We start from the raw sequence: 11,917 nt of genomic DNA on the forward strand, positions 1-11,917 counted from the left end.
CGGAAGGCGCACGGTGTGTGCGCGCAGAGGTCGGGGACGGGAGAGGGGATGTGTGGTTTTGTTGCCTTTTCTGCTCAGAGCAACCTTTGAAGTGGCGCGGTTGTACCGTGCCGCCACTGTTGCCTACAGCTGCGGCTATGAACTATCCAGCCGCTTAGGTTGGCTAGGAAGCGCGGGGATCGGGATACTTTCGTTTACAAACAAGCAGAGCTTGAATCCTGCGGAGATCGGCCGGAATCGAGGCACCAAGCGGTTAAGAGCTCGTTTTGTAAAAGAACAGAGGGAGCATCATGCGAGGGGACTTTACCGACCCGTCACCAACATGCCCGATTTTGTTTTAAACGAATTTGAGCTGTTCTTTTTTCCACCTGAAAAAGAAGCCTCGATTTTCCGTCCTCGGAGGATTCAGGGCGGGAATCGCCCGCTCGCCACTGTTTCCCTATGGCAGCACTCGTGAAAAGGCCGGACGGACAGGTAGGAGGACAACGCAGCTTCCACAGCGGAGTGCACTCGAGAAAGTACGGGCGTACGCCGCGGATATACACAGGCGTTCGGACATGCTGGGAGCTGGACACGGTTGATCCGCTGCCCCCCTACTCCGCCCTCTTCCTCCTCCTCCTCCTGCCTCCCTCCCCCGCCGCATTTCCCCCGGCCGCAGCCCTGGCGCGGCTCCTCGCCGGGAGCCGCCGCCGCCGCCGGGAGCCGCCGGGCTGCGCGCCGCCGCCCCAGCCTCGCCTTGCCCCGGGGACGGCCGCTGCGCCCGCCCGGGCCGGCACGGAGGCTCGGTCCGTCGGCCGCGGAGGCTCAGGCTGTGAGGCGGGGAGCCGCAGTCCGGTCTCTTGCGGCTTCGCTAAATCCCTGACGCGCCGGGGCGGCTAAAAAGGTACCGTGGCAGGAACCCACAATTGCAGAGACCTCTCCTGTCAGGACTGCAAATACCGTAGAAGGAGCTTGTGGGATTAATTATTATTTCTCAGCAAAAGGAGAACATAACAGGCCATGGAAACTACCCTGAGTTTGTGGCCGGGAGGCTCCTCCCGAGTGCCCTCACCTGGGCGATCCCCGGCGCCAGCCTCCGCCCCGGCGGTCTCACTTGGCCGCCACCCCGTGCTCCGCTCCCGAGGAGGCACCGCGGCTCCCTTCACCCGCTCATCGTACCCCGTCCCTCGACCTTGCAGCTTGCACGACCTCTCTCCCTCGCCTTTCACTTTGTGCAGACCGACAAGGGACGGGAAATGATGCGGGTCCCTGCCCCGCAGAGTCGGTAAATTAAAACGTGGTGTGCAAAGGGCACGCGTGGGTGATAAGGGTCCGTTTAATCAAGCGAAGTGATTCTGACTTTTACACTTTTACACGTGTTCCTCTCCTGGATGAAACACCCCGACACGCTCTGGAAATCGAGCATAAGTAAATGTCTGGCGTCCAGTGATCAAAATTGCCAGCGCCCTTCACGCTGCAGCGCGGTGGGGCACGGCCGGCGATTCATGGAGGGGCAATCCCTCTCCGACCCCGTATCACCGTGCCTTCTTCTCGCTCCCGGGCAGGTACGAGAAGCGTGTAATGGGATCCCAGGTCACGAACAGGGTCTGCATTGTACATGAGAGGCCCCTTCCTTATAAAATTCTCCAACAGTGGTTACTGGGCGCTGGGGAGAGGGGCTATAAGGGAACGCTTTTAGAAAGAAATTTTTCTGCAAGGGCCGGAGACGAGCTTTTCCTCCCACCGCAGCCGCGGCTGCCGGGGACGGCAGAGCCCGCCGTCCGTCCGGAGCGGCGGGGACGGGATGGGGCTGCGGGATCCAGACGGGACGGCGGGGCCCGGCCGAGACAGCGGCTCCGTCCCGCCGCGCCGCAGTGCCCTGCGGCGAGGAGCAGGGGCCCGGGCTCCGCGCTCCCCCTCTCCCCCGACGGGCGCCTGCAGCGTCAATCACGACGGAAATTTCTCCCTCGCTAGCTAATATCTCAGCTCTCAGGGCCGCCTCTGAGTGGATCTGAGCAATCTGTCAGCCCAGCCGGGGAGCCACCTCAAAACAGATCGGGTTACCCCTGATTGACAGCGTCACCATGGCAAATAATTTGACTAAAACTATTGTCTTCTCCTGGCAGTCCCCGGGTCAGATAACCGGACCAATCACAGCGCGGATAATCACTTTTCATGCCAGCTTAGAATAATATTATTAAAAAAAAAAAAAAAAAAAAAAAAAAAAGGAGAGAGAGAAAGAAAGGGGGGAAAACTCCGAGAGGGAGAGAGGAGCGAGTGAGCAGGGCTTTACCACTATATTATGTGGGATCTGGCTGTGGGGGGTGGGGGGGAAGCAGGGAGATCCCAAACCGGCGGCCGAGGGGGGTGGGGGTGTGAGAGCCGCGGCCGCTGCGAGCGCTGCAGATAGGAGACAAAAGAGGCACGAAGTTACTCTCGCAACTTGGACTTACAAAAAGGAGGCGGCGGCCGGGGGGAAAAGCCGCCCGCGCTCGGGCTCTCGAGACTTCTTTTCGTCGCTCTTCGCATTTTTTCCCCGGCTCCCGCTACCGCCCCGGGGCCGGGCGCCGCCGATGGCCGCGGCCCCCCGCGCCCGGCCGTGACGCCCAAGCGGGCCCCGCCGGGCGCCGCCGCCCCGGGGCCGGCCCCGCATGCCGGGCGCTGCCCGCCGCCCCGCGCCGCTCCCCTCTATGCGGCCGTAGGGCGCGCGGCGCGGCAGGGCTCACCATGTCGATGCTCCCGACTTTTGGCTTCACCCAAGAGCAAGTGGCCTGCGTCTGCGAGGTGCTCCAGCAAGGCGGCAACATCGAGCGGCTGGGGCGGTTCCTCTGGTCCCTCCCTGCCTGCGAGCACCTCCACAAGAACGAGAGCGTCCTGAAGGCCAAGGCGGTGGTGGCCTTCCACCGGGGCAACTTCCGCGAGCTCTACAAGATCCTGGAGAGCCACCAGTTCTCGGCGCACAACCACCCCAAGCTGCAGCAGCTCTGGCTGAAGGCGCACTACATCGAGGCGGAGAAGCTGCGGGGGCGACCCCTAGGGGCGGTGGGCAAGTACCGGGTGCGCCGCAAGTTCCCGCTGCCCCGCTCCATCTGGGACGGCGAGGAGACCAGCTACTGCTTCAAGGAGAAGAGTCGCAGCGTCCTGCGAGAGTGGTACGCCCACAACCCCTACCCGTCCCCCCGCGAGAAGCGGGAGCTGGCCGAGGCCACCGGCCTCACCACCACCCAGGTCAGCAACTGGTTCAAGAACCGCCGGCAGCGGGACCGCGCCGCCGAGGCCAAGGAAAGGTACGGCTTCCCACGGCTTCCCGCGCCCGCGGCTCCCCGACCCCGGTGCTCGCCCCGATTCTCTCTATCTGCCCCGGCCCAGGCTGCGGAAGGCGCGCCGTGAGGGGACGGGGGCTCTCCGCCTCGGGGGCGCCCAGAGAGCCAGAGGCCAGCGAGCTGGGCGCCCTGTGAAGGCGTCTGTGCACCAAAAGCAGCCCCGGGAGAGGCGGCCGAGACCCGTTCCCCGCCGAAGCCCCGCTCCCCGCACAGCCGGCGCGGCGGCCTCGGGGCAGAGGGACGGGGACGGGGCGGCCGGGGACGCTTCACACGGCCTGCGGCGAGTCCCGGTTAAGCAGCGCTGCCGCCTCCTCTCCGCCGCAGCCCGGCGTGGAGCCCAGCCAGGAGCCGCGGCCGGAGGTGCCCGTGCGGGTCCGCGGCCCGTCGGGAGAGGCCGGCGGCGGGGCCCAAGGGCTCCGCGCCCCGCTCAGCTCAGAGCGTGTCCGTGAGGGTTACCCCGGGGCAGACAGGGGCGGCCGGGGGGCAGCCGGCAACGCGTGGGTTTGAACGTTGGTAGCAAGTATGTCCTCTGTCCTGGTCTCCTGGCCTGCGGCAGGAGACCTGGACAAGGACTGAGTGGAGCAACTTCCTGCCTCGCTCATGACCTTGCAGTTCTTATTCGCTGCCCAGCAAGGTGCTCATGAACGCACGTCAATAGGTGTGTGTTCTTAGGCCGAATATGATTCTGCATCTGTGTTTTTCACGTTAAGTGGAGTGAAGGGACCATTAACCGCCGGGAAGAGGCTGCATCCCTGGCTGTTCGGGATGGTTTTTCCTTCAGCAGTCCCTGTGCCTTAGGAAGACGGTTCGAAGAAGCAAAAACCTGCGTTCACTAGCTCAGTGAACTGCCCGGTCCGTACAGGCAATCGCATGATCTGCGCGGGTAATTAGCGGGTCAGAATCCTGTACATCCGTGCCTCCGAGAGAACTCTTTCTATCTTTGGTTTCTGCCAACCATGTTTTGGAAACGGGCAGCGCCGCGGCCGCGCTGCTGTGCAGCCCGGCATATTCGGGCACAGATTTGCTCTATTCATTTCCCGAAACTGCGCTAGCTCTCTAATTTTCCTTCAAATCCTCACAAGTGTTGGTTTTACGAGATGTTAGAGATCCTTTTTATTGCTGATAGCAGGAACTCACCTTCAAATATCCAAAGGAAATGAAGGTTACACTTATTCCATTCCTTTTTTTTTTTTTTTCCTGAGGAATCAAATTTTAAAGGTCTCCAGAGACAAATAATATTTTTGACATTGAAAAATACACTCAACCTAATATTACACTCCAGGCGTTGGAAAACAGACCGTTCATGGGATTGCCATCCACTCAGGGAAACCTGTTCAAACAGAGCTTTCTTGTCTATTTTTATTTTTTTGGCACTAAGTGTCTCCAGCCACATCATGCAGCCCTTAGTGAGGAAAACCCGTCAGTGCAATAGCTTAACTTCTCTCGACCAAATCCTGCAGGATAGGGCCCCTCTGCCAGATAGTGTGTTACAAAACTTCCGCAGAAGCTTTTAAATAGGCTTGCACTGCCTTCAGTAGTTCAGGCAGAACGGTGTCTAAAGTATTTCTACGAGAGCTATGCAGGCCGCGTAAGCCTTGCCTAGACGGCAACCCCGACCCCTTCTTGTCACTCACATTACCGAAAAAAACACCCCATATATAGATATATAAATATATAGATATATCTGCAAGGGCTTGGCCCGCCTCCAGCGATTTCTTGGTATTCACCCGGTGATGAATTTCGAAAGTGTGTCCTGCCTTTCCGAGCCTTTGTCGGCCGGCGCAGCGGTGGTGCCGGCTGCCCCCGCCGCGGAGCCGTGAGAGGGCCATCCTGGCTGCGCCCACGCCGCTCCAGGAGGGGACGGAGGAGCAGCGGGGGGCGTGCGGAGCACTTCCCGAGAGGGCCGGGGAACGCAGTGGGTTAACTCTGTTCGCTTTCCTTATCGTCCATATTGGGCTATGTTTTGAGCTTGAAGCTCAGGGCGAAGGGGAAAAAAACATGTCCAGTTACTCAAGCAAAAGACTTTCCCTCCTGATGTGAACCCGGGGGGGTGTTCTGCTGCACGGAGCCATCCTGCCTGCAGCTCGCCGGGCTTGGCCTTCTCAGGAGAAATCATGGCTGAACATCTCTTCAGCTCCTAGAACAGTTTTAAAGTCAAAAAGTCTTTCTTTTTTTTTTTTTTTTTTTTTTTAAATAAAGTCTTCCTCCCTTCCCTTCCGCGCCCCTGCTCACGCTGTGCAAACTCTTTGGACGCAGAAAATTACGGTTTGGCAAAGTGACACTTTCCGCTGGGCTGGTGGGAGACTGTTTACGAGCTCAGCGGACCTTAGACCTAAGTGCCAGATGAAGAGGCCTTGGAGCTTGGCAGAGTTTTTCAACCTACAGGTTTTGCACTCCCCTCCGCTCCCTGCTACCCGGAGCCAGCTCCCCGCCGCCCCCGCTCCCGCGGTGCGCACCCCGGAGCGGCGGCCACATGGTGATTTCCCTCCCTCTTTTGTGTTTCCTATAGGGAAAACAACGAGAATTCCAACTCCAACAGCCACAACCCGCTCTCGGCGTCAATGAACGGGAATAAGACAGTTTTGGGGAGCTCAGAGGACGAGAAGACGCCGTCAGGGACCCCGGATCACACCTCCTCCAGCCCCGCGCTGCTGCTCAGCTCCAACCCCGGGCTGCAGCCCCTGCACGGCCTGGGCCATCCCCAGGGCCCCAGCGCCATCCCCGTGCCCAGCGCCGACCCCATGCACCACCACAGCTTGCAGGACTCCATTCTCAACCCCATGTCATCTAACTTGGTCGATCTGGGCTCTTAAAACCGCGCACACGCTCACTCCTTCGCGCCAGCCCTCTTTTCCTCAATTTTTCTTTTTTTCTTTTTTTTTTTTTTTTTTCCCTAATCTTACCAGGGACTTTGAATGCAATGAAAAACACCTTAGTGGAAGTGTTGTGCCCTTTGGCAGCAGGCTGGCTGCAGGTTTGCAAGGTAGTGGACTCCGCTGTGGGTAGCTGGCATTGTGAAAAGCCTTAAGGGTTGCTTACAGGAGTTTTCAGGCGTGTAAAGACTGTTGGACAGGAGCCGTGATTTTCACGGCAGGCTGTAAGGCTGATCGGTGTAGCAGCTCATTCCAGCCTTAACTTCACGAATCTCTCAGTGTTGTCACTCGATCGGGCCGGTCTGTGTGGGAAGAGGCACATCGTAATATTTTTATTTTTTGGGGGGGTGGGGAAGAAAGGGGAACGCAAGGCTGCTCTTGCCATGCCTGTTTGAAAGTTACACATCGCTCCCGTTATTCTATTGTAGTTATGTATCCGTGGCAGGTGTACGATGTACAATTTCAACTAAGAATACAAAAGTCGTAGTCAAGATATAGCAGCAACACGCGCTCTAGGCAGACTCTGTAACCTTCTTGTAGCTGATGCTATGCAGAGAGACAGCTTCTTTGGCCTTGTCCATGTGGTGCTTTCGCCATTTGCTGGGTGGGAAAGGAAATGACCGCCCGGCTCCGGCCCGATGGAAGGCAGAGGTGGATTTTCCCCTCGGTGTGCAACTCGGGCTGGAGCGGGCATTGAAAAGAAAACAGGAATTGCTGCTCAACCTTAGACCTTAACGACAGTATCAACCGCAAGTCACTCACCTTAGTTTTGTTTATTGTTTATATTATGTGAATACATTCTTTGGAAAATATTTCTGCTTTTATTTTATAATAAAATTTAGAAATCTAGCTCGGCGTATGGCTGCTTCACTCACCCGCGGGGTGTTTTCAGGCTCAGTCCTGAACGGAGCAGAGCGGGCGTCCTGGTGGGGACGCCGGGGAAGGCGAGGTCGGGTGGCCTGAGCCCCGCCACCCTGCCCGGTTTGGCCCGAGCACGTCGGGACCCTTGCCGGCCCGGTCCCGGGAAGCGCTGGACGCCGCGGGCAGCTGAAGCCGCCCTGCGGGAGCGGAGAGCCAAGGGCACGGGGAAGGACTGGCCGTGCGGGCCCCGAGGGAAGCGGAGAGGTCGCCCACCTGCTCCCCGAGGGCACGGCCGTGCAGGCTGCGGGCTTTTCTGCCCCGCTGCCCGCCTGCCCCGGCAAAAAGCCGCCCCCTCTTCCCCAACCTCGTCCCGAGGGCGAGTGGGCAAACCGAGGGTGGCCAGAGCCCACTCCGGGCTCCAGCACGGCTGGGCTGCAAACGCCTTTCCGGAGCCTGCAGGATGCTGGGAAAGGGATTTCTCTATTCCTCTCATTTTTCTTTCTTTGTTTTTAATTTCCTTTCCTGTAAGCATCGGGTGGCCAAAGAGGCAGGTTGCTTGCGAGTTTGCCCTATTAAAAGAGCTCAGGACTCTGCAGCTTGCACCCTCGCTGTCCGTCTTTGCTAGAAGCCGAATGTATTAAGTGCTTAAAGTGTTCTCAGAATTTGCAAACAGCTTTATACCTTCATTTTTGGTCTTTTTAAATCTTCTTTGGAATGATTTTCTTGTGAAAAATAAACCAAGAAAACGATTTGACTTCAAGAGGCACAGAAAAATGTGTAGATCAGCAAAGATCGTGTCCAGGTTTCAGATGCTGGCTGAAATTTCAATCAGTGGGAGTACTGTGTGGGCAGTGTCCTAATTTGATGTAATCTGGGTCTGGATTAGCGCCTCTGTGGGTTTGCGGGTGTCCGCTAAAAGCACATTTCTCTGAGGTCCAGTTAAAAGTCTATAGAAGGGAATGTATGGATGTCGGTAATGGGGAGGTTGGGTCTCCGAAAAAAGCTCTCCCTTAGTCGCGGCTATAAATCCAGTTTTCTCGTTGTGCTGCAGTGCAGCGTCGTGCAATAATTTATCGGAGACAATATGGTGTATTCGGGTTTATGTTTCCCCCGCTACTGCACTTAGGGGTGATTTTTTCAGCAGCAGAGATGATGCGGCTGATGCCTGTGCTGTGGGAGCATACCAGTGTGGCCTTACGAGCATTAGGGTCTAAATAGAGGATCCTGTTATTTCCGCTGAGAGGCATCTAATAATTTTAGCTATGGATTTTAATTCTTTGAAAATAAACATTTTGCAAGTAGAGGAACCACTGCTTCCTAGAGCTACAGAAGATCTCTGCTCCCTGTAAAATAACACACACAGTGGTGCACTATGGCAAAGAATTAATTAATTGGATAGTTAATTATTTTGTATTTTTGTAGATAGAAATGAGTTTGGGAAGGAAAACAGAATGTCTGGGTTAATAAAACATGGCCTCGAAACCGAAATAAAGCCTTAAGGCTTTGCCCGCTGGACAAAGAAAAAATGAGAAAGAGTAAAGCCAAGATGGGGAATATTTAAAGAGGCAGTATGAAAACAGGATGGGGTTTACGTGATTAATAAAAGGTCATATTGCACAGAGGAGGCAGAATTCGATCGGGGAAAGTAAATGAAGAGCTGACACGGTGAGAAAGGCCTTTTGAGAGAGTGGGATCTCTGAAAACTCATGTACGTTTCAGTGAGGATCACTTATATACGGATGAATTAAGAGACAGCGAGTCGCTGAAGCCACTTAAAGATGGCTAGAAACAGAAATCATGCAGTAAGAAAAAAATTCTGCAGGTCAATCTACCATTAAGGATGCACACAGCTCAAAGCCTCTATGATGGGACGAGTGTAATGCAACCTGAAACCCCGAACATGTTCAGACTCATTTTATCAGACCGTACTTGCCTTAGTACTGATGTTTGGTAAATTAGCCCAAATCCCTCCAATTTTCCACGCACAAAAAAAGTTCCCGATAGAGGAATATGCCGAAACTGACGTGACTAATCCTTGGTTTTAAACAGATTAGTTATGATTCACTAGCATTAGGTTACATGGGACATATCTCAGGGTTCGTTGTTCCTGGGGTACCCACATGGGTTTCGGGGCATAAATAAAAAGTTCGGTTCCGGCAGGTTTTATCCATGAAACATCCCCTGGTTACCCTCGGACTGAGGCCAGGATGTGGCAGACAAACTGCACGGTAGATGCCCTGCAGCTTGGACAATTTGGGAAGAGCCGCACTCTCTGTCTGTCTCATATCGGCACACACACATACCTACATGTACATACACACCCATCTACATGTAGTATGTGTGTATGTAATATATATGTACGCAGTGCTTGACCTCAAAACATAATCTTACCAAATTACACAACGTATTCAGCATTTGCGGCCCCCAGAAGGTAAATGGAGTCAGTCCTTCAGATAGCAGGGCGCTGGATATTCACGTGCGGCAGGGTGCTGAATATTCACGTGCTGTATTTTATTGTATGAGCATTCACGGACATGACGCTGTGCTGAAGACAGCCATGAGAGAAATAGAAAGAGCTCATTTGAGACAGAAAACAGTTCTGTCCTTCCTGACAAGGCGCAGCTCGTCACTCTGACGGGGGAATACTGATGGATGCGATGAGAGAGCATCCCGACAGGCTACTGGAGACGTGGCACAAATTCCGCCACTTTTCTGGGGACAGGTAGCAAGTTTATAGGACGAAGAGCCTTTCCTATGAATAGGAGACCGTATGCCAGAGCTTGCTGGTTGAACGCCTTCCAGCTGCGAGCCCTTCAAGGCCCTTGGGGGTAATCAGGACTCTCATCTACAAGGCCGGGTGTTTTCCTTTGGATAATAGAAGCCATTTTTGGAGACACTCGACGGGATCTACACGGGAGAAGTCGCCCGCTTGGTATATTTTTGTGAGCCACCCCGGAGAAAGCTCCTTTGCCTCTTCTCCCCAGACCTGGTGCCGCAGTTTGAGCCTAACCAACGTCTCAGTGTGTTTGAGGGGGGCTGCTGCAGCCCCGGAACCAAAAGCCTTGGGAGTGCCCCTGCCTGCCCAGCGATGTTTGTGTAAGGCACCGGAGCTCCTGTTACCAGACCCGGAAACAAAATCTCTTGCCTTCTTTAGGAGAAACAAATGCAGCCCAGTACGAGCAAGCAGGCTTTTGCCTTGAACAAACCCTCACTTGAGCATGCCAAATAATGTAGGGGGGTGGCGATGAAAACACTGGGCACTGGCCCTAACTAACAGAGTTCTTCTGCTTAGTGAATCAAAACGCTGAGGCTCAGGCAGCCAAGAAAAATACACTGAAGGGAACTTTCAGTGCTTCAGTACACAAGGAAAAGGTGAGGGTTTTGTCTGAAAGAGAGTAGCTCTGGGATTTGGAAAAAATACATAAACGTCGGAGCTGGGCTGCGGGATAACCTTCTTCCTATTTTGCTACGGGGAGCGGTGCTCAAAACTTCTCTTCCATGCATCGAGGAGGCACCTCCTTACTCGGGAAGAAGGTCCATCTCCTTACTATTAAAATAAACGGGAGAAGGGGAACATGTATTAACAACTCTTTTTTTTTTTTTTTTTTTTCCCGGGATTGGATAAAACGCTCCATCTCCAGGTCTGAATATCAGATCTGCCTTTGTCCGCAGTCCCGGTGTGCAGCTGGCCGGTAGACCACCTCCAGCACAAGCCGTGTAGGGAAAAAAACCCTACTTTTAAACATCCGCCCCCCAAACAAACAAACAAACAAACAAACAACAAAACCAAAACACACACACACAAAAAAATACAAAACCAAAAAGATCCAGTCAGACACACCGAAACAAATTGGAACCTCACCAAGAATCCGGGACGGAGAGACTGATTTAGTTGGAAATAAGGTGGACGAACAGGTAAAATGTCAAATCAGCATACAGTGCTGGTAAGGAAAGGACGGCAGGAGAGGAGAAATCACTTGGAAAGATGAAAATCGCACATGTGCTTCTGATGACCCCATCAGATGTGAAGTTCTCCAGGAAATACATATTTGAAACAGCCAGGAAAAACAAACATGCCTTTTATAGACTTACTTGTCCCGCCATGAAAAATGCAAACCTCAGTATGGTGCGTGTGTACCCAGGGGGTGGGAGGGAGGAAGGGGGAATAGATTTTGTAAAGAATCCGTTGAAAGCTACCTTAATCGGGAATATTCATTTGCTTTGCCCTGCTCTCCAAGAATAGGCTGCAGCGTGAAAAACGAGGCAGCATTTGGAGCTAACGCGTGTGAGACGAGCATCTGAGTCTGAAAAGTGACTGTCAGGAGCTCGCCTGGGTTGACGCCCAGGCAAGACTGACTGGCAACAGGGAGGAAGGAAAAAACCGGGGTGTGTGGAGGTTATAAAGAGGGACTTTATCAAGTCTACAGTTTTCTGAAAAGTTGGACAAATTCCAATGAATGATATTGGAAGAGCGGTTTCTAAAGTGCAGGAGTTTGGGTCTGGGCGGAGGTACTCCCAGACGCGCCGTTCCAAAGACGTGCTGGAGGTCGAGGGAGAGAGCAGGGTATTCGATCAGAGAGCACTTTAGCAGTAAAGCTTTCACCGTTCCGAACTCCAACCACCCTGTCCACGGAGCCGGACACGGCGCGGGCAGGTTCCGACGGGACATCTGATCCCGCTCCCCACTTTTCTTCCCTTTCTTTCCCACCTCCTCCGGAAGGTGAGCATCTGTTGTCCCCGCTACGGTGCCCGGCTTTTGCCCGGTGCTTTGGAAACGCCGGCGGCAGGTGCCTCGGGGGAAGTGGCCCCCTCGGCAGCGGGTGGATCCACGCCGCGTGGGGACACGCTGTCCTTCACAAGGACTTGGCCCGCTCCGCTTCG

The 11,917-nt window shown here is 54.7% G+C and overlaps 1 protein-coding gene across 1 annotated transcript; it reads left to right on the top strand.

Annotated features, from left to right (window-relative positions):
- Window positions 1-2,244: 2,244 nt before the first annotated feature.
- SIX2 (SIX homeobox 2) lies at window positions 2,245-7,024 on the top strand. Its single transcript, XM_038133296.1, has 2 exons — window positions 2,245-3,266; window positions 5,812-7,024. The coding sequence occupies exons 1-2, from the start codon at window positions 2,707-2,709 to the stop codon at window positions 6,113-6,115; spliced, it is 864 nt and encodes a 287-aa protein (XP_037989224.1). The 5' UTR covers window positions 2,245-2,706; the 3' UTR covers window positions 6,116-7,024.
- The last annotated feature ends 4,893 nt before the right edge of the window (window positions 7,025-11,917 follow it).

Source organism: Motacilla alba, chromosome 3 (genome assembly GCF_015832195.1).
Source record: "Motacilla alba alba isolate MOTALB_02 chromosome 3, Motacilla_alba_V1.0_pri, whole genome shotgun sequence".
NCBI classification, from domain to species: Eukaryota; Metazoa; Chordata; class Aves; order Passeriformes; family Motacillidae; genus Motacilla; species Motacilla alba.